Source organism: Anolis carolinensis, unplaced genomic scaffold, assembly GCF_035594765.1.
Source record: "Anolis carolinensis isolate JA03-04 unplaced genomic scaffold, rAnoCar3.1.pri scaffold_107, whole genome shotgun sequence".
In the NCBI taxonomy this organism is placed as follows: domain Eukaryota; kingdom Metazoa; phylum Chordata; class Lepidosauria; order Squamata; family Dactyloidae; genus Anolis; species Anolis carolinensis.
Genome location: NW_026943916.1, coordinates 794 through 23745, shown reverse-complemented (window position 1 = coordinate 23745; position 22952 = coordinate 794). Strand labels below are relative to the sequence as shown.

Sequence of the window (22952 nt, the reverse complement as noted above, 5' to 3'; positions counted from 1 at the left end):
TAATTTTCAAGTGTAGGCGAACCGAATTTTGGCGCCCGCCCCCCAAAACCAATCACTGAAAAATGAGTGTTGGATAAGCGGAAATGTTGGATAATAAGGAGGGATTAAGGAAAAGCCTAAATAAAGAACAACACTCTGAAAACAGGGGAATTCCAGACAGGAAGCAATCAGGGCCAGCTAACACCACCCAACCAAGGATGCCTCCAGGGAGGAAGCAGCCAGATTTGGGATCTGCAAGGCCATTAAATGCTAATCAAGCTGGCCAATTGCAACATTCACACTAGCCTCAAACAGACAAGAGCTCTTTCTCCCACCCTGGACTTTCCACAGATATATAAATCCCACTTCCCTAGCTTCCAACAGACCTCACAACCTCTGAGGATGCCTGCTATAGGTGTGGGCCTGGCCACAGGCCCCGAAGGCGAGCGGGCCCAGACCAAAGCCAAGAGGAGGCATGCCCAGGTGCCATTTTTGCCATTTTGCATGCCCAGGTGCCATTTTTGCCATTTTGCCTTTGCCATTTTCACTTGCTCGCTCACCAGGCCGAGTCTGGGACCCCCTGCCATAAAATTATTTTTGTCGCTACTTCATAATTGTTTTGCTACTGTTGTGAATCGTAATGTAAATATTTGATATGCAGGATGTATTTTCATTCACTGGACCAAATACTTGATACGCCCACATTTGAATACTGGTGGGGTTGGGAGGGGGGGGGGTTGATTTTGTCATTTGGGAGATGTAGTTGCTGGGATTTATAGTTCACCTACAATCAAAGAACACTCTGAAAACACTGGCCATGATCCAATATTTAAGGGCCCATCCGCAAGCTCTTGTTGACAGGGGGGTTTCTCGAATTCTTAACAGCAAGAGAGAGGATGGCAGAAATCTTTATTCTTGCTTCTTTGCAGGGCAGGTTTCCTCGGAAGCAAATACAATGTGAGGCAGGCCTTGGGGAGGAAGGGCCGAGTGCGGGAACAGAGCGAGGGGAGCTTCGCCCTCGGGGCAGCCTCTAGGAAGACATTTGGGGAAGGGGAGTTTTCCTGCAGCCCCTTGCCTTTCCGCCACCACCTCCTCCCTCTCTGCGAAGCCCACGTCTCCATCATCTCAGGCATGTTATTGACAGGATAATTGTTGGGAGGGGAGGTTCAATTCTCTTGCTCTTCACAGTGGTTGGCCTCTTGGGAAACACTTTGGAGATCCTGCCGGAGGAAGAAAAAAAAATAGACACTTGTCAATACTGGGATGTAATATGTGCCGACAGAATTGGAACACTGCCTTTGCTTTTTTTTTAAAAGGTCATATACACTGTATAATACTTTAATAATCATACAAACAAATTACTAGGGAATGCTTGCATCATTGCATAATTGCAGCCAGGCTTTGAAGCTGCAAGGCTATTCAGTGCTAATTAAGGTGGCCAATTGCACTATTCCCACTTGGCTCTGATAAGGGGGGAGGCATCTACATTGCCATATAATCCAGCTTCATACTCCCAAAATCTGGATACTTCCACAACTTCCCCTCCCACATTTTAAACTGTGAGCAACAAATGCCATAATAATAATAATAATAATCTTTATTTGTATTCCGCCCTATCTCCCCAAGGGGACTCATTACATTACAGGAAAGGCCAAAATTCCAGATGATTTCAAAAAATCCATTTCCTCACCACCTCCTGAAATGTTGTAAAAGACTGCTGGCCTCCACGCTTAAAATTACGCAAAGAATGCTCTCTCCTACGCTTGAGGCCAAACTAATGTGATGGGAACAGGGGCGTCCAAAATTTTCAGTGTAGAACTCAGTGGAATTTAGTCAATGTGATGAAGTGGCAAAACACTGCAAGTAAATGGGACACTCTTAGCAGCCATTTCTATCGGTTGATTGAGACAAATCACCTTCTCAATTCCCTCTCCGACGATCTGGCTGTATGCTCAGAACACATGGAATAAAATATGCTCCATGACTCCTTATTTCAGATTATTTAAGCAGCTCAAACTTTATTGATTATTTACAACTATATACAAGACAGATCAGATGATCACCAGACTCTGTCCGTCTGCATCGGAGCACGCTGCAGGAGTAAACATTCCATTCTTATCTCTAAACCATACGTCTGGCTATAAAGCGAAAACTTCCCAAACTTACACTCTAGCCATTTCATTTCCACTCTATGCATTTAACCTCTTTCACTACTAGATTACACACACACAACTTTAAACTCCCAGCACAATTTCACACTATACTAATCCATTTTTACCGACAATTTCTTCAAAAACTCCCAGTTTTGACCTGGCGTGAAGGCCACATGTGAAGCTTTGGGACTGGGGTGTGCCTAAGTTCCTGCATTGCTGCCCCCCAAAAATGAGGGTCCTGGGGGGCTGCGGAGGAGGACTCACCCGCTGCCTGACTTGGAAGCCCTCCGTGATGTCCAACCGCATGTGCTCCACGGTGGATTCATGGGGCATCTGGAAGGGAAGAGAAAAAATAAATTTTCAAAAAACTGATTTATTCAAGCAGTAAGAAGTTAGTTAATAAGGCACATTCAACTATTAAAACAGTAAGAAAAATCTCTAGTGGTCTATATAGTAGGGATGTGCCATCCACAAAAAATGGTTCAAAAGTCATTACAAAACTGGGAGCGCTGGCACTTGGTTTCTAAAGTGTTTCTAAAGTATACTTAGTTAAAATTTCATTACTATAACGAGACTAACGAAATTCCATTACTACAGTAGAGTCTCGCTTATTCAACATGAATGGGCCGGCAGAATGTTGGATAAGTGAATATGTTGGATAATAAGGAGAGATTAAGGAACAGCCTATTAAACATCAAATTAGGTTATGAATTTACAAATTAAGCAGCAAAAAATCATGTTATACAACAAGTTTTACAGAAAAAATAGTTCAATACACAGTCATGCTATGTAGTAATGACTGTATTTACGAATTTAGCACCAAAATATCACGATATATTGAAAACATTGACTACAAAAATGCATTGGATAATCCAGAACGTTGGATAAGTGAGTGTTGGATAAGTGAGACTCTACTGTATTTCGTTACAGTAATTGTGCATAATTAAATAACTATAATTAGGAAAACTTAAGGGGCTCCCATCTCCCTCGTTTTTAAAGCTATTGGGGTGAAACTTGCTACAATGGTAGATAACATTGTTAGCCCACCAAATTTCAGAACATTTAGCTTATCCACAGATTTTTGGTGAATTTCCAAAGTTTTCGGGACGTCTCCAAGACGTCTGGAGAGCACAAGGTTCAAGGAAGTTAAGAGTAGTTGCCTGTCATGAAATTTGTTGCTTTGCAAGTGATATAACTCTGTTCTGTTCTGATGACCATAAGCCATTTCCATTTCTTCTTCAAAGCTAAAAGAAGTTATAAAGAAACATTGTGTGATTTCTACGACACTCCTAGATGTTGATGGTTTTTATCTTGCTCCAAAGCTAAGGATGCTTGATTAACATAAATCATGGCTACCTTACAAGACAATATAAACTCTGAAAAGGGGCCTTTCTTTGGAAACTGGCCAGGGTTAATTGTAGTCATTCAGCCTACATAGGAATGTAATGCAAGAATTCCTTCATTTCTCTATCAAGGAAGGAGCCATAATGTTAGAACACATACATGAAGAATACCCCAGGTTCATTCTCTGTCATTGTCAGTGAAAAGAAAACTATTAAGCTGTTAAGATTCAGCAATCCTGGAGACCAGCACAAGCAAGGTTCTCCACATCTTGTTGAGCTTCTACTTCCTTTAGTCTCTGGAGCCACATTTGGCCCTTTCTTCTGAATATTTATTGAAATCAAATAGTTTCATGCTCTTGTTCAACTGTTTATTATTATTTTATTCCCTTCTTAGCCTGTTTTAATAAACCAAGACCTAGAAATCTTTTCAAGAAAAGCAGAAGAGATTAGGGCTTGCTGACACTATTTATTGCTATAGCAAAGATAGATAACTCTGTGATTTAACAAAGAAAAATGTTGCTTTTGTGTGATTAGGTGACTGAATACTTCTTGGAAGATTATTTGTTTAATGCTGCAATTTCTCAACTGATGAGTCTCAGTAATGCATTGTCAGTAAGTATACTTACAGTAAAACATTTTAAAGCTCTATGCATGCACAAGAAAGCCAGCAGGAAAGTGTATTTATCATGGAATGCGCTGTGACTTCTGCAAGATTTAGAATGTGCTTTTTTGTGAAATAATTGTACTCAGTTGCAGTTACCATTGATTTGAGAATCCGATATCAATCTTTGCACAATTGGAATTAATCTTGTTTTAATTACTATATTAATACAATAGAATGTTGAATATAAATAATCTCTGTTAACATCATAAACAGGATTAGGATGTAATATGTTAAAAAAAAGTCAGATAATGACCTAATTTTGGACTTAATTTGTCTGTTTGCCTGTTGAATATAATTGAGCATTAATTGTAGTGCTTCAAGGCAGTTACTAAATGAAATTTTATCAGTATTATTATTGTGATTTATACATGTTGAAAGAATATATAGAAACTACAGGTGTCTTTGGGGACAGTGTAATGGCAACTTTTTAACTTGCAGGACTGCTGCTCACATCCTTAGCAAACTGTTTAGTATAGAATAAAACCTAAGTGTATATTGGGAGCATGGTGAAACAAATGTTCACCAGCATTTCAGAATATCCATTTTTACTCTTGTCTGAAACCAGGAAGTATGCAAATTAAAATTAGAACAAACCGAAAGAGTTTCACTTCATTAAAAATGAAGCTTTTTCTTATTTCTCTTTAAAAAATACTTTTCCTATCAACAATTGCAGAGGGAATCACTGATAATAGATGTTTCATGATGAGTGCTGCCAGTGACTCATTTTCAGATGTTTTTTAAATGGGAGCAGAGCACATTGGTTTGATTTCTGGCAAAGCCCTTAACCTGCAAATAAAACTTTGCTTCTCATGCGGGGAGATATAAGTGCAGTAAATGCTTATCTGTCTTCTTTTTATTGTCTGCCACCTCCATGCCTTCTTTTGAGTTAACATTTTGGGAACATTGCATTTTCCAAGTTTGTAGAACAGCAACATGTAGGTCTGTAAATGATGTTGGACTAGAGACTGACCAAAGATGAGCTGCTTTTAGCAATTGTGTAAAATGCAGCATCAGGAGTTTCACAGTCATTTGAATGAATATTGTTTGTTTTATTTCTGAATGACCAAAGAATCTGTCCTTTCCAGCCATTTTTAACACTTTAAAATTAGCTTTTTCTTGGCCTGAAAATTGCTTACTCTGTGTTTATGTGTTAATGCACGTGCATATGCAGTTTGTAAGTCCTTGTAGAGTTACTTGTGGCACCCTCATCAATCTTTTACTCTTCTATGTTATTTAGAAGTTGCCTCTTTCCACAGCATTTAACACTTGACAACATACATCTAAACTATTTTGTTTTGTTTCCTCTTAATGCTGAACACCACTGGGTCTATTCATTGTGAGATGGTGTTCCCACCATTTTTAAATGATCATTTGTTCTTTGTTGGCTGCATCCTCTTTGGTGTACAAATACTTCATTGTAGCATAGCTATCCAGATGTTTTAAAGTCCCCAGAGGTGAAACTTTTCTCCTATAGGAATTCACTACAGTTGATCAAGTGGAGATGTGAAATCATGTTACTGTTACAGAAAAGAATATTGTGACTGTAATGCCGTTCTGGGAGAGCTAGGATAATGCTGTGGTCATAGCAGTAGGCTAGACTGGTGAGAGCCAGGTTCTGATCATCATGCAAAATCATTATGTTTTTTGCCTGACCTTGGGTGGTTACGCCTTTTTAGCTTCAGTTACATCACAGGGACTAAAATAGAATAGTGGGATACCACTTTGAGATACACTTTGAGGAAGGTCAGGATTTAAATGTACTATAGAATCAGCCCCCAACACCTAAATGTTTGTTCTGATATAAAAGTTAATTACCTTATACCACTGTCTAATCAGTCCCTCAGTTTTAAACCTTATGAAACTCTTCCAGACTCCATTCCTGTATCTTTTGCTAACTCAAAATCTTTATCTAGAACAGAGGTGAAATGCTGACAGAGTAACCAAGCAAAACACAAGCCTTGGCCAGGGTTATCCATCTTGTCTAGCTTATCTCTTTCATTTTTCAAAAGACTTATGACTTCAATTAGTATTGCAACAGTAAATTTGAGTTTGCAGTATGCTTTTCAGGCCCTAATCTAATAAAATTATCATCATGCACATTCTTGGGATTCTGTTCAGAATCCCAATAACTGGCTCGAGTCTCAAGGTTTTGCCAAGTGTTTAAGAAAAGTCCCCTGCACTACATCCTCTATAAGCAGTGCGAGTTTTGAACTTTTTAGCCCCATGTTTTTCTGATAGAAATGACCATCTTGTTGTATGGTTATATGCTTTGACGTCAACTCCAGCTTATGGTGACTCTATCCTAGGGTATTCTTGGCAACATTTATTCGGGGAAGATTGGCCATTGTCACTTTGATAGGCTGATAGAGTGAGTCTTGCCCAAGGTCAACCAATGAGTTTCTGAATCCTAATCTCCAAGAGTCCTAACCCAGTTATATTTAATAATCCTTTATTCTATTTTCTTCCTTTGTAGCAAGCGTCTCAAAGAGTTATTCTCCATAGTGCAGAATATGAGGATGCCCTCGCAACACTCTGTGTTATGCTTGCACCAATGGCACCACACATCAGTTCTGAGATCTGGAAAGGTAATTTCTAGAGTTTTATTTATTGTTACTACCATAGAGAAAAATATTAACAGAAATATTTTATAGATGCTTTGATCAGAACTGAGCATATTCAACTGATGACATAAAACATGTAGATCTCATTTAGCTCTCCAGATGTTTTTGGACTGCAACTCCCAGGATTCCTCACCTTGGTTATACTGACAAGGCCTCCTGAAAGCTACTGTCCAACAATATATGGAAGACCACCTAGTGTAAGAAGCAGATTCTCAATCATTGCATTTTCATGATCAGCATCTGTAATTGTTACAATGTATGTGTTTACAGTGTTCAATTAGATTGACAGCAATGACTCTTCATAACACAACACTGTTCATTTTTCATTACTTACTTATTTTAACACATCTATGTATTCTGGTTTGTCATATTAATTCAAACATTATATTCAGGAAGACTTAAAACTAATAGTAATGTGAGTCAAAAGAGTCCTGCTGTGGGAAACATTCCCCAATGAAAAGCCATTCTTTGTGGCAATAACTCTACAGACAACTTTGCTGTGGTCCTAGTAAGCAAGTTTCTTCCTGGTCTACTGATGTTTTTTTTTTTTTAAATCCACTGCAGAAGAAACAGTGAGAATGGCCACATATGGCATGAATGGTACTAGCATATGTCAGGTCTTTGGTTTGCAGACCTTTTGGTTTCCCACCATGCTTATTCTAGTGTAGAAATATGGTCCAATCACCATACTGTACTCAAGCTGGGCTCCCTCCAGTGAACCAGGCTGCCTGCCCAGATAAATGTTCTATTTCACTACGCTTGTATGATTATTAAAGTATTATACAGTGTATATGACCTTTTAAAAAAAAAGCAAAGGCAGTGTTCCAATTCTGTCGGCACATATTACATCCCAGTATTGACACGCCCCCAGCCTCTGATTGGGATGTCAATATGAGTCTCCGCCTCTTTTCTTATCTGATGCTGCTGAGGGGCGTTCCCTTCCCCCTGTGTAGCCACGCCCCCAGCCTCTGATTGGGATGTCAATATGAGTCTCCGCCTCTTTTCTTATCTGATGCTGCTGAGGGGCGTTCCCTTCCCCCTGTGTAGCCACGCCCCTCACCCTCTGATTGGGATGTCAATATGAGTCTCCGCCTCTTTTCTTATCTGATGCTGCTGAGGGGCGTTCCCTTCCCCCTGTGTAGCCACGCCCCCAGCCTCTGATTGGGATGTCAATATGAGTCTCCGCCTCTTTTCTTATCTGATGCTGCTGAGGGGCGTTCCCTTCCCCCTGTGTAGCCACGCCCCCAGCCTCTGATTGGGATGTCAATATGAGTCTCCGCCTCTTTTCTTATCTGATGCTGCTGAGGGGCGTTCCCTTCCCCCTGTGTAGCCACGCCCCCAGCCTCTGATTGGGATGTCAATATGAGTCTCCGCCTCTTTTCTTATCTGATGCTGCTGAGGGGCGTTCCCTTCCCCCTGTGTAGCCACGCCCCTCACCCTCTGATTGGGATGTCAATATGAGTCTCCGCCTCTTTTCTTATCTGATGCTGCTGAGGGGCGTTCCCTTCCCCCTGTGTAGCCACGCCCCCAGCCTCTGATTGGGATGTCAATATGAGTCTCCGCCTCTTTTCTTATCTGATGCTGCTGAGGGGCGTTCCCTTCCCCCTGTGTAGCCACGCCCCTCACCCTCTGATTGGGATGTCAATATGAGTCTCCGCCTCTTTTCTTATCTGATGCTGCTGAGGGGCGTTCCCTTCCCCCTGTGTAGCCACGCCCCCAGCCTCTGATTGGGATGTCAATATGAGTCTCCGCCTCTTTTCTTATCTGATGCTGCTGAGGGGCGTTCCCTTCCCCCTGTGTAGCCACGCCCCCAGCCTCTGATTGGGATGTCAATATGAGTCTCCGCCTCTTTTCTTATCTGATGCTGCTGAGGGGCGTTCCCTTCCCCCTGTGTAGCCACGCCCCCAGCCTCTGATTGGGATGTCAATATGAGTCTCCGCCTCTTTTCTTATCTGATGCTGCTGAGGGGCGTTCCCTTCCCCCTGTGTAGCCACGCCCCTCACCCTCTGATTGGGATGTCAATATGAGTCTCCGCCTCTTTTCTTATCTGATGCTGCTGAGGGGCGTTCCCTTCCCCCTGTGTAGCCACGCCCCCAGCCTCTGATTGGGATGTCAATATGAGTCTCCGCCTCTTTTCTTATCTGATGCTGCTGAGGGGCGTTCCCTTCCCCCTGTGTAGCCACGCCCCCAGCCTCTGATTGGGATGTCAATATGAGTCTCCGCCTCTTTTCTTATCTGATGCTGCTGAGGGGCGTTCCCTTCCCCCTGTGTAGCCACGCCCCTCACCCTCTGATTGGGACTTGCCTGAGATGCTCTGCCCCCTTTCCACTTGGAGTGGCCCCGCCCCTCGACTCTTATTGGGACGTTGCTGTGAGGCTCCGCCCCTTCTCTGTCTGATGCCGCTGACAAGTGCTCCCTTCCCCCTCTATGGCCCGCCCCTCGTCTCTGATTGGGAGGGAGCTATGAGTCCCCGCCTCCTTTCTCCTCTGATGCTGCTGAGGGGCGTTCCCTTCACCCTCTGTGACCACGCCCCTCGTGTCTGATTGGGCCATTTGAATCTTGGCGGGGCGGGGCCAAGGAGCAACGGCTGCCGCCATGTCTGCTTGGTCTCGGAGCCTCCGCTTCGGAGGGAGACAGACAGAAAGGGAAAGGCCCAAGCCAAGCCGCTCTGCTGAGGAGAATGCCGCCGCAGGTAAGTGCGAGGGCGCCCCAGAGCATGTGCAGAGCGCCTGTATGGCTCCCATTGGTTTCCTGGGGAGGATGGGCGTCAGAGTCCTGACCTGCCTGGATCTCTTCCTTCCCCAGCGGAGCGGAGGCGGCAGCTGGACGAGTTCCTGGCCCAGAAAGGGAGGCCCAGGCCGGCGGGTGGCAGGTGAGGAATATATTAATATATAATATAACTAGCTGTGCCCGGCCACGCGTTGCTGTGGCTGAGTCTGGTGGTGTTGGTCAGTTTACATTACGTTGTATTTATGCTGTGACCTCCACCCTTCTTTATACTCACATTAGTAGTAGTATTTGATGTCTGTTACCTTCTTCAATTTTTGTGTTGATTGATAATTGCTTGAGACCCCTGTTGTCTTTGGTTTGTTGTTAATCGTGATGTCTGATTCTGCTGAGTGCGGTTACATCTTATTGTGGTACAATAGTCTTTTTTTTTGCCTGTGTAGGTGTTTATTATTGTTGTTGCTGTAGTGGTCATGAAGGCTGGATAAGTTAGATGCTACTGTATTCGTTTTTGGAGGCCCAGTGTAGCACTGATTGGCTTCTCAGCCTCAGTGCCTGACTGCTTCTTGCCTGTGATGGTGTAGATTCTTATTGTTGTTGTTGTCATTGTTATTATTGTAATTGTTTTTTTGGAGGCCAAGTGTGAATGTAGTGATTGGGGAGGTGGATGAGTTGTGTTGTCAAATTTTGTATTTGTTATAGTCACGATGCGTTGTTGTGAGTTTTGTGGGTCCAGATTGTGGTTTTGTGGTGTAGTTGTGTTGTTACAACCGGGAGGCAAGGCTTTTGTGTTGTGTTGTCAAGTTTTATATTTCTGGGGTGTTTAGTTGTGTGCCAAGTTTCGTATTTCTGGGGTGTTTAGTTGTGTTGTTATAGTCACGATGCGTTGTTGTGAGTTTTATGGGTCCGGATTGTGGTTTTGTGGTGTGGTTGTGTTGTTACAACCTGGAGGGAAGGCTTTTGTGTTGTGTTGCCAAGTTTCGTATTTCTGGGGCGTTTAGTTGTGTTGTTATAGTCACAATGCGTTGTTGTGAGTTTTGTGGGTCCTGTGTGGTTTTGTGGTGTGGTTGTGTTGTTACAACTGGGAGGCAAGGCATTTGCATTGTGTTGCCAAGTTTTGTATTTCTGGGGCGTTTAGTTGTGTTGTTATCGCATGATGCGTTGTTGTGAGTTTTGTGGGTCCGGATTGTGGTTTTGTGGTGTGGTTGTGTTGTTGTAACCTGGAGGCAAGCCTTTTGCATTGTGTTGCCAAATTTTGTATTTCTGGGATGTTTAGTTTTGTTGTTATAGTCACTGCGCAAACAACTTTATCATTTTATATATATAGATATATTATGATACGATATAGTACAGTCTCTTATATAATGCTAATAGTGCAATATACTAGGAGTGTATTAAATACATTGTGGTATCATAATATAGCACAATATAATAACATATTATAGATTACATGTAAAACTACTAATATAATAATATATAATACTCGTATTATACTATACTAATATTATAATATATTGGATATACATATAATATAGATAATATGATGTAATACAATGTAATACACTATTATAATTGTATATTTATATTACATTACTATTACTAATAATATTGCAATATAGTCATATAGTACAATATAATAATATGTAATGTTTATATAGTGCTTATATTGTGCTACACTAATAATATATTTTATGTACATATAACTTATAAGCCGCCCTGAGTCCCCTTCAGGGTGAGAAGAGCAGGATATAAATGTTAATAATAATAATAATAATAATAATAATAATAATAATAATAATAATATGGTGCAATGCTAATAATATAATACATTGTATAGACATATGATATCAATAATTTCTTTTTTCTTTTTTATTTATTAGCAACATTTATATCCCGCCCTGCTCACCCTGAAGGGGACTCAAGGCAGCTTACAAGTTATATGTACATACAATATATTATATTATTAGCATAGCACATTATAAACATTCTATATTACTATATTTTACTACAGTAGAGTCTCACTTATCCAAGCTAAACGGGCCGGCAGAACCTTGGATAAGCAAATATCTTGGATAATAAGGAGGAATTAAGGAAAAGCCTATTAAACATCAAATTAGGTTATGATTTTACAAATTAAGCACCAAAACATCATATTATACAACAAATTTGACAGAAAAAGCAGTTCAATACACAGTAAAGTTATGTAGTAATTACTGTATTTATGAATTTAGCACCAAAATATCACAATGTATTGAAAACTGACTACAAAAATGCTCTGGATAATCCAGAACGTTGGATAAGCGAGTGTTGGATAAGTGAGACTCTACTGTATTATGATATGATATACAGTAGTACAGTATCTTATATGACGCTAATAGTATAATATACTAGGAGTGTATTAAATATATTGTGGTATCATAATACTATATCATTATACTGCAATATTATTAGTAATATTAAAAACATGTAATATATAATACACAATTATAATACTGTATTAATGTTATTATATGGTATTACATTATAATATTATTACAGTAGAGTCTGTAATACAGCAGAACCTTGGATAAGCGAATATCTTGTATAATAAGGAGAGATTAAGGAAAAGCTTATTAAATGTCAAATTACATGATTTTACAAATTAAGCACCAAAACATCATGTTTTACAACACATTGATAGTAAAAGCAGTTCAATACACAGTAAAGTTATGTAGTAATTACTGTATTTATGAATTGACTCCAAAAACTTTGGCTACTAACAAACTGACTACAAATAAAAGTAGAATTGCATAAAATGAATTTACAGTAACAACTTTGTTGGAAATTAAATCCATAAAGAGTTCAGTCCTTGCTGCCAAGAGAAACAGCTGTGGATCCAGGCGGGTGGCAGACTGTGTCGGATAATCCAGAGTGTTGGATAAGTGAGACTCTACTGTACATAACAAATAACTAGTAGAGGCTTGAAAAAGGTTGCTATTTTTAATGGGGTACCTGGATCTCAGAATCCTTTCTTCCCCCAAATAGGCCCTACTTGAAGGACAGGACCAATGGGCAGGCCTTGGCTCCCTCCAGACCGGACTCGGTAAGTGGACCCCAAGGAATGCTATTGTGGGTTTTTTTGGGGGGCGGGGTTCTTCCCTTATTTTGGGGACACCAGAGTCTGGAGGGAGGGAGACGAGGTTGTGTTCAGGCTCCTGAGCCGCATGGTTTCTCTGAAGGCTGGGTTGTTGTATGTTTTCCGGGCTGTCTGGTCATGTTCCAGAAGCATTCTCTCCTGACGTTTCACCCACATCTATGGCAGGCATCCTCAGAGGTTGTGAGGTATATGGAGAAACTAAGCAAGGAAGGTTTATATATCTCTGGGGGGGGGGGGGGGGAGAGAACTCTTGTCTGTTGGAGGCCAGTGTGAATGTTGTAATTAATCACCTCAAATTCGCATTAAATGGCCTTCCCAGCTTCACCTCCTGGCCTGGGGGAATCCTTTGTTCAGAGTCGTTAGCTGCCCCTGATTGATTCCTGTTTGGAATTCTTCTGTTTTCAGAGTGCTGCTCCTTAATATTTACTGTTCTGATTTTGGAGTTTTTTTTAATACCGGCAGCCAGATTGTGTTCATTTTCATGGTCTCCTCCTTTCTGTTGAAATTATCCACATGTTTGTGGTTTTCAGTGGCTTCTCTGTGTAGTCTGTAGCATGTGGACAACTTCAACAGAAAGGAGGAACCAGAAAGGAGGAAACCCACATCTATGGCAGGCATAGATACCTCACAACCTCTGAGGATGCCTGCCATCGATGTGGGTGAAACGTCAGGGTGGGAGAAAGAAAGAATTCTTGTCTCTTGGGAGCAAGTCAGAATATAAATGTACCGTGTTTCCCTGAAAATAAGACAGTGTCTTATATTAATTTTTGCTCCCAAAGATGTGCTAGGTCTTATTTTTAGGGGATGTCTTATTTTTCCATGAAGAAGAATTCACATTTATTGTTGAACAAAAAAATGAACATTTATTATATACTGTACAGTAGTTGTCATCACAAACCAGCATAACCAGACAAACTGTGAATCCTATCAAGAATTTCTTGTGACTACCATTATTTCCATGTACAACTGGTATGTACATTTATCAATCCTAAATGCTCTGGTGTTCTGTTTGGCAGGCGCTGGGCATGCTTCCAAACAAAAACATTGCTAGGTCTTACTTTCGGGGGAGGCCTTATATTTAGCAATTCAGCAAAATTTCTACTAGGTCTTATTTTTCGGGGATGTCTTATTTTCGGGGAAACAGGGTAGTAAATAAAATAAATAGTAAATATTTCAATTAGCCAGCTTGATTAGCATTGAATAGCCTTGCAGCTTCAAAGCCTGCCTGCTTCCTGCCTGTGTGAATACTTTGTTGGGAGGTGTTCGCTGGCACTGACTGTCTCTTGTCTCACAACCTCTGAGGATGTCTGCCATAAATGCAGGTGAAATGTTTGGAGGTAATGCTTCTGGAACATGGCCAGGCAGCCTGGAAAACTCACAGCAGCCCTGTGATCCCGGCCATGAAAGCCTTCGACAACACTCTTTGAAGGCTGTTCTTTCTTTCCAGGTGGCCAGGACGAAGCACAGGGAAGCCGCCCCAAGCAAACCCAAGGCGGCCCCCGTCAAGAAAGCGGTGCCCGGAGCGCCCCACCGCCCTGCGACAAAGGAGCCCCCAGCGGCTGGGTCCCGCTTTCCCCGGGAGCCCCCCTCCCAAACCCACCCTGAGAAGCCACTCAGGAATGACCACAACAAAGGAAAACAGAAGGCAGAGGATGGGAAAGAGAATGCCGTTGTTGGAGTGACCGCAGTCCGACCGACTCAAAAGAGGGCTGTTTCCAGACCGGCGTTTGGAAGCCATGCATCCAAGCAATCTGTACATTTGGGGAGTAAGGGGACATTCTCCCTGAACTCAGCAAATCCTAAAAAGAAGCACCAAACTCCCCCGCCAGGCAAGAAGCCCTCCGCCCATCCAAGGAGCCATTCGGCTGCACCCAAAAGCGGAGCCGAGAGGAAGCAAGGCAACTTCAGGCAACAGCCGAGGACCCCCAATGCAAAGCCTAGACCCCGGACCTCTGCCGTCCACACAGCTCCTGCCTCTGGGGGGCTCCGAAATGGCAGGAGAGAGCCCCCCAAACCCAAGCACCCGGATGTGGGCCCAGGCCAAGAGCTCAAGACCCCTTCTGCTCCCGACCGGAGGCAAGTGCGGCAAGTTGCCTTTGCAATTTAGCAACAATAACACTGTGTCACACACACATGGGCAAACTTAGGCCCTTCGGGTGTTTTGGACTTCAACTCCCACAATTCCTAACAGCCGGTAGGCTGTTAGGAATTGTGGGAGTTGAAGTCCAAAACACCAGGAGGGCCCAAGTATGCCCATACCTGATGTAACACAATTTTTGTTTTGTTTTGTCAAGCCTAAAAACATGTTTTAAATTGACGGTATATTTCCTGGTGTGCTGGAAACCACTCTAAGTCCCTTGAGATAGGGCGGTATATGAATAAATTATTATTATTATTATTATTGACAAAATGACATAGTATGACACAGCAAACAAGATAGATATGCTGGATTTTGTATCACAAAATCACAAGTCGAACGCTTCCCAAGCGTTTAGGACTGTGTGATCATTATTATTATTATTATTATACCATTATTATTATTATTATTATTATTATTATTATTATTATTGACACAATGACATAGTATGACACAGCAAACAAGATAGATATGCTGGATTTTGTATCACAAAATCACAAGTCGAACGCTTCCCAAGCGTTTAGGACTGTGTGATGTATTTTCGGATGATGCACTATTATTACTACTACTACTACTATTACTATTATTAATTATTATTCAACAATACAATATCTCATCTTTGCGCCTCAACCAATGCAACCTAGTTTGCAGCAGCCACAAAAACCATGGTGACTTGACCCATTCAACACAAAAGTGACGTTTCTAGAGTAGAACTGCTGGGCTGTGGCACAGCTGGCTAGTAACCAGCTGCAATAAATCACTACTAACCGAGAGGTCATGAGTTCGAATCCCGGGTCAGGTTAAGCCCCTGACCATTAAATAGCCCAGCTTGCTGTTGACCTATGCAGCCCCGAAAGACAGTTGCATCTGTCAATTAGGGAAATTTAGGTACACTTTATGCAGGAGGCTAATTTAACTAATTTACAACATCATAAAACTGCCAGCAAAACACGAGGAAAGGAATGAGGAAGTACAGCCACTAGTGGATGGTGAAGCAACAGCTCCCCCTGTGGCCGGAATCGTGAAGCTGGAAAAATGTTAAAAATGCCTCTGAGTCTGTCTAATGTATGTTGTTTGTCTGTTGGCATTGAATGTTTGCCATATATGTGTTCATTGTAATCCGCCCTGAGTCCCCTTCGGGGTGAGAAAGAAGGGCGGAATATAAATACTGTAAATAAATAATAAATAAATTAAACAGGAAATATCACTTTCAAACCTGGAGCAGAAAAAAATTCAAAGTTTGTTACATAGTGCAATCAGTGTACTGAGGGAGCGAGATGGGAAGGTGCAACCAGGTAGAGCTTGAAATGGGAACCCAAGAGGCTTATATTCACCCGTGAGGCTTCCCTGGGGTGGGATCGGGGCCTCCCGTGAGCCCTTGTCTCCTCAGGAGCAAGGCAGGGGTCCTTCTCGTAGTGACGGTACACCTTCTTCTGCCTCCTTAGGAAGCTGCTGGAGGACTGGGTGGCGTCCCGAGGAAGGACCTACAAGAGGCCCCCCATGCGCCCCGCTGCCCCGAAGCCTCCGAAGGCAAAGTCCAGCCTGAACCTCGCCTTCTGGGGCTCCTTGGAGGAGGAGGAGGAGAAAGAGGAAGCGGAGAAGGAGGAGCAGCACCTGGCCAACGAGATCACACACACCTTGGCAGAGTGCCGGAAGCTGGCCGAAGAGGTAGGTGACCGGAGTGGGGGGCTTCCCCGGTTCAGGCCCAGACTATTTAAAAAATGGCATCTCCACATACAAACCAGCACAAGCACTGCGGTCTGCAGAGGAGGCCGTGCTCTCGGTCCCACCACCATCCTAAGCTCAAACTAAAAACGTCCCCTTTTTCCTCTCCTTTAAAAAGCTTTTAAAAAAACCATTTATGCAGTTTAGCTTACGGAGAGGAAGACTAGTACACCTCTATATATATATCCTCGTCTAGATATTGTACACCTACCTCAACCCATACGAAGCCGTCATATACTTTATAATATATGCACTTAGAATCATAGAATAGTAGAGTTAGAAGAGACCTCATGGGCCATCCAGTCCAACCCCCTGCCAAGAAGCAGGAAATCGCATTCAAAGCACCCCCGACAGATGGCCATTCCACTCTTTACATTCCACTCTATCTCCCCGAGGGGATTCGGGGAGGATTACAGAACACATATATGCTATACTACGGGCCGGCAGAACGTTGGATAAGCGAATATGTTGGATAATAAGGAGAGATTAAGGAAAAGCCTATTAAACATTAAATTAGGTTATGATTTTACAAATTAAGCCCCAAAACATCATGTTATACAACAAATTTGACAGAAAATGTAGTTCAATACACAGCAATGTTATGTAGGAAATACTGTATTTACAAATTTGGCACCAAAATATCACGATGTATTGAAGACATTGACTACAAAAATGCATTGGATAATCCAGAACGTTGGATAAGCGAGTGTTGGATAAGTGAGACTCTATTGTAATATTATAATGTAATACAAAATAATATTTATACAGTATTATAATGGTATATTTATATTACATGCAATATTACGAATAATATTACAATATAGTGGTATAGTACAATATAGTATATAGCCGGGCTGTGATGCAGGCTGTTGAGCAACCAGCTGCAACAAATCACTCTGACCAAGAGGCCATGAGTTCGAGGCCAACTCGGAGCCCCGTGTTTGTCTCTGTCTTTGTTCTATGTTAAGGCATTGAATGTTTGCCTTATATGTGTAATGTGATCCTCCGTGAGTCCCCTTCGGGGTGAGAAGGGCGGAATATAAATACTGTAAATAAATAAAATAAATCAATCTATATATATAAAAGAGTGATGGCATCAGGGCAGCGGACAAAACAACAAAACTACAGGCCACCCAACCTCGAAATTTGACAACACAACCCATCATTCACGGCTCTAAGTTGATACAACAAAAAGAAAAGAAAAATAAAGTCCTAATTACAGGGAGAGGAATAATAGTTTTTATCCAATTGCTGCCAGTTAGAAGGCTAAGCTCCGCCCACTTGGTCTCCTAGCAACCTACTCAGCCCAGGGGACAGGCACAGTTAGTCCTCACTTAGGCCTCTTCCACAGATTATCAGATTTTAACTGGATTATATGGCAGTGTAGACTCAAGGCCCTTCCACACAGCTATATAACCCATTTAGAATCTTATATTATCTGCTTTGAACTGGATTATCTTGACTCCACACTGCCATATAATCCACTTCAGTGTGCATACTAAACATAAAGACTACCATACAACAGACATTCAATACTACCACTACCTCAACAATTTCTCACCAACACCACCAGACAATGCCACAGCAACGCGTGGCCGGGCAAAGCTAGTAGTAATATATATTGCTTATATTGTGCTATACGAATAATATAATATACTGTATGTACATATGACTTGTGAGCCGCCCTGAGTCCCCTTCGGGGTGAGAAGGGCGGGATATAAATGTCACTAATAAATAATATATAAATAAATGGCAAACATTTACTGCTGTTATACAGTTAGCAAGGACAGACAATACATAAACAGAAGTGAAGGCAGTTCCCATTTTTTCCATTTCTGGCACCTGGGGGAACCCTGTGGGCACCTATTCAAGACCCCTTATCTCCTTGTGCCCATTCCCTGATTCCTTCCGTCCTCCTTCTCTCCGTCTTCAGGGCCTTCCTGAAGAGCAGATCCTCGCAGCGCTGACCCGCATCCCGCAAGTGGAGAGGTTTGCCCAGTTCTGGGTCTGCAAAGCCACGCTAGAGGCGCAGAGGGGCTCCTTGGACGTGGCAGGGCTCTACGAAGCCGCCCTCTCCGCTGGGGCCACGGTGAGTGGAGGCCTCGGGGCTCAAAAAGCAGTCAGAGAGCAGCAGCAGCAGCAACATATACCAGTTTGACAGAGCAATAGCAAAGCAGCAGAGCAAACGAGCTTCAGCAACTCACGGAGCAGAGTCAAGCTTAAGCTTTATTGAAAAGAACTACTGTACATTTCTGTCTAAGAAATATATACCATATATATGGTGGCACAGTGTGTTAAAGCACTGAGCTGCTGGACTTGCCGACCGAAAGGTTGCAGGTTCAAATCCTGGGAGCGGAATGAGCGCCCGCTGTTAGCCCCAGCTCCTGCCAACCTAGCAATTCGAAAACATGCAAATGTGAGTAGATAAATAGGTACTGCTCCGTCGGGAAGGTAACGGCGCTCCATGCAGTCATGCCTATGGCCACATGACCTTGGAGTTGTCTATGGACAATGCCGGCTCTTCGGTTTAGAAATGGAGATGAGCACCAACCCCCAGAGTATGAGTAGATCAATAGGTACCGCTCTGGCGGGAAGGTAACGGTGTTCCATGCAGTCATGCCAATGGCCACATGACCTTGGAGGTGTCTACGGACAACGCCGGCTCTTTGGCGTAGAAATGGAGATGAGCACCAACCCCCAGAGTGTGAGTAGATCAATAGGTACCGCTCCGGTGGGAAGGTAACACTGGCGCTCCATGCAGTCATGCCAGCCACATGACCTTGGAGGTGTCTACGGACAACGCCGGCTCTTCGGCTTAGAAATGGAGATGAGCACCAACCCCAAGAATCGGTCACGACTGGACTTAACGTCAGGGAAAACCTTTACCTTTTATACTCGAGTATAAGCCAAGGCACCTAATTTTACAACAAAAAAACTGGGAAAACATTGACTCCAGTATAAGCCGAGATACCAATAAAATTACATTAATTGAGGCCTCAGTAATTTAAATGTTTTTGGATCTTTACATCAAACTGTAATTTAAGATAATGTAAATGTGCTTATGTATCCTTTTAATAATAATAGAGTGAAATAATAAATGTAACAATACCAATAATAATAGAGAAAAATAATTAATATACCATATATACTTGAGTATAAGCTGACCTGAATATAAGCCCACCAGGACCCTCACCCGAGCATAAGCCGAGGAAGGTTTTTTTCAGTCCTAAAAAAGGGCTGAAAAACTAGGCTTATACTCAAGTATATACAGTAGCTCTCTAGGTTGATGTGGGTTTTCTGGGCTGTCTGGCCATGTTCCAGAAGCATTCTCTCCTGACGTTTCACCCACATCAATGGCAGGCATCCTCAGAGGTTGTGAGGTCTGTTGGAAACTAGGCAAGTGGGGTTTATATATCCAGGGTGGGAGAAAGAATTCTTGTCTATTGGATACAAATATGAATGTTGCAACTGGCCCCCTTGATTAGCATTGAATAGCATTGCAGCTTCAATGCCTGGCTGCTTTCTGCCTGAGGGAATTGTTTCCTGTCTGGAATTCCCCTGTTTTCTGAGTGTTGTTCTTTATTTTAGAGTTTTTTTGTAAACGCTGCAAAGCCAATCAATTGTAATGTAGCAAAATGGTGAGGATGAACCCAGCCGCAGCTGCACCCGCATCCACACCTGCCCAACCTGTAGCTACGAAGGAGTAGTTTCTCATTCTTCCTCTTGTTGCAGCCGCTGCAGGAGCTGCGAGATGCTGTCACGGGTATTTTGAAGAATGTCAAGGCACCGTCCAGGGGTGAGCGTGCCATGGGATCCCTTTGCACGAGAGACCCGGAGCCTGTGAGCCCTTCTGGAGTGTGTTTCCCTTCGACCCCTGCAGCCAGCCCTGTTCCAGAGGAAGATGTGGACCCTCCCCAGACTCCTCAGCAAAGCCCACCGTGGGCTAAGCCCTGCTCGGCCATCAAGCTCCAGATCCTTTCCCTGCCCAGGTGAGACCCCCATACACACAGACCTTGCCCTTTGCTCCCCTCTTTCCCCAATGAGAAGCCATCTCCCCACTCAGTGCCCTTGGCTGCCTTCCTGACTGGCCACCTATGTTGGCTGAGTAGGCCTATTAACAAAAGACCCTTCCCATAAACGTACAGCAGAGTAACTTATTAACTGCAGCATCACCCAGCACCAGTAGCCAAAAGTGATAGAAAGAACAAAAACACAGACCAATGTTATCTCGTGCTTTGGAGACTTTTTGTTATAGCAAAATTATATAGTTGCAGTAATTACAAAAACAAGATTTCCACAACACAAAGTTCTTTATACAGTAGAGTCTCACTTATCCAACATTCACTTATCCAACGTTCTGGATTATCCAAGGCAATTTTGTAGTCAATGTTTTCAATACATCATGATATTTTGGTGCTACATTTGTAAATACAGTAATTACTACATAGCATTACTGCATATTGAACTACTTTTTCTGTCAAATTCGTTGTATAACATGATGTTTGGGTGCTTAATCTGTAAAATCATAACCTAATTTGGTGTTTAATAGGCTTCTCCTTAACCTCTCCTTATTATCCAACATATTCGCTTATTCAGCGTTCTGCCGACCCGTTATGTTGAATACTTGAGACTCTACTGTACTTCCTTGCTTCCACGCTGGGCTTCTTTCTCATGCAAATAAAACAGTTTCGCTTTCACAGAGCCTCCTCTCACACCAAACTTACACAGGAGCTTCACACATGAGGAACTTCAACCTGGGGCTTTTTTCACCGAAGCTTCACGCTGAGGCCTACCTCACACTGAGGCATTCTCTCACACACTTGAGTTCTACCTCATACTCCTCAGGACGACACTAGCTTTTTTAACCCTTTCAGTGCTTGACTCACATTTTTGTAATTAAAAATATCTAGTTAATATTTAATATTTCTGACAACCGGAGGGAGGGAGAGAGAGAGAGAGGAAAGAAGAAAGGAGTGTGTGAGAGAGAAAGGAAGGGATGGACTTCTCCGCTCTCTGCCTTCCAGGTCCAGCAAGCGAAGCCCTTGGCCAGAGGTGAGACTCCTGACCCCCGTGCGACGGTCCCTGCGCATTGAAGGCGCCACCGCTTCCTACCCACAGATGCTGAGGGACCACGACCCTGTCGTCTCCTCCCTGGAGGAAATCGTGGCCGCAGACCACGGGAGCCAATTCCTCTTCCGCAGCAACACAGCTCTGCCCAGAGCGGTGAGAGTGGCCGACTTTGTGACTGGACGGGCCACCTGTGGGCACAATGCCACCCCGGCCACGACGAAAGCATCATTGCCACGTTGAGGAGTGTTCACACCACCTCCTTTCCTCCCAGCCTCCTTCTTTCTCTTTCTTTGTAAACAAGACTGGACCCACAGCATTGTTCTCTGAAGCCCTTTTGGAAACATGTCCGTCTTTATTCTTCAATCCATCAATCGGTGTGTTGTCAAAAACTTTCATGGCCAGAATCCCTGGGTTGCTGTGAGTTTTCCGTGCTGTCTGGCCATGTTCCAGAAGCATTGTCTCCCGACGTATCGCCCACATCAGCAACCCAATCAATCAGCCTTTATTACAAGGAGGAAAAGTGCACAGCAGATTCCTAAACTGATGAGGCCCACTTAAGAACAGGATGAGTTCAATGCTAAATGCATACAAACAAGGAAAAAACACTGCAAATCTATACAAGGCAAGTTTCAGCCTGGGTTTAATACAGGAAGTTGTCTTATCCCGGCTACTTCAGAGAGAAACTTTGCAACAACCAGGGCCACATGGTGGAAACTATCACTAGTACAAACCTCACATGAAATTGGGCTGATCAAATCAGGGGGTATTATGAAATTGTGGTGTTACGTTGGCCGTTTACTGCTACATTTTGTTTCTGCACTTTGTGTATTTTGCATGTTGTATCTTGAGTGCTCTGTGAGCCGCCCTGAATCCCTCTGGGAGATGGTGGCAAGGTACAAATAAAATATTATTATTATTACAGTAGAGTTCCGCTCATCAGATACACCGTATTATCCAACCAGGGCCGGCCCAAAGTAATTTTCAAGTGTAGGCGAACCGAATTTTGGCGCCCGCCCCCCAAAACCAATCACTGAAAAATGAGTGTTGGATAAGCGGAAATGTTGGATAATAAGGAGGGATTAAGGAAAAGCCTAAATAAAGAACAACACTCTGAAAACAGGGGAATTCCAGACAGGAAGCAATCAGGGCCAGCTAACACCACCCAACCAAGGATGCCTCCAGGGAGGAAGCAGCCAGATTTGGGATCTGCAAGGCCATTAAATGCTAATCAAGCTGGCCAATTGCAACATTCACACTAGCCTCAAACAGACAAGAGCTCTTTCTCCCACCCTGGACTTTCCACAGATATATAAATCCCACTTCCCTAGCTTCCAACAGACCTCACAACCTCTGAGGATGCCTGCTATAGGTGTGGGCCTGGCCACAGGCCCCGAAGG

The 22952-nt window shown here is 43.0% G+C and overlaps 1 protein-coding gene and 1 long non-coding RNA gene across 4 annotated transcripts; one reads left to right on the top strand and one right to left on the bottom strand.

Annotated features, from left to right (window-relative positions):
* Positions 1 to 795: 795 nt before the first annotated feature.
* On the bottom strand, positions 796 to 3231 carry LOC134295218 (uncharacterized). The gene is made up of 2 exons (XR_010001757.1): positions 2397 to 3231; positions 796 to 1199 (listed from the first exon to the last, which is right to left on the bottom strand). It is a non-coding gene; the product is annotated as an uncharacterized LOC134295218 (long non-coding RNA).
* A 718-nt stretch (positions 3232 to 3949) lies between these two features.
* LOC134295216 (cytoskeleton-associated protein 2-like) lies at positions 3950 to 22474 on the top strand. 3 transcript variants are annotated; one of them, XM_062967077.1, is made up of 9 exons: positions 3950 to 4087; positions 6613 to 6724; positions 9566 to 9632; positions 12512 to 12569; positions 14071 to 14699; positions 16206 to 16428; positions 18419 to 18574; positions 20218 to 20474; positions 21510 to 22474. In XM_062967077.1, the coding sequence occupies exons 1-9, from the start codon at positions 4064 to 4066 to the stop codon at positions 21793 to 21795; spliced, it is 1812 nt and encodes a 603-aa protein (XP_062823147.1). In that variant the 5' UTR covers positions 3950 to 4063; the 3' UTR covers positions 21796 to 22474. The 3 variants fall into 3 exon arrangements, with proteins under 3 accessions (XP_062823147.1, XP_062823149.1, XP_062823150.1); XM_062967079.1 differs by having other exon boundaries at positions 14071 to 14703; positions 16210 to 16428; XM_062967080.1 differs by lacking the exons at positions 3950 to 4087; positions 6613 to 6724 and adding an exon at positions 6731 to 9452.
* The last annotated feature ends 478 nt before the right edge of the window (positions 22475 to 22952 follow it).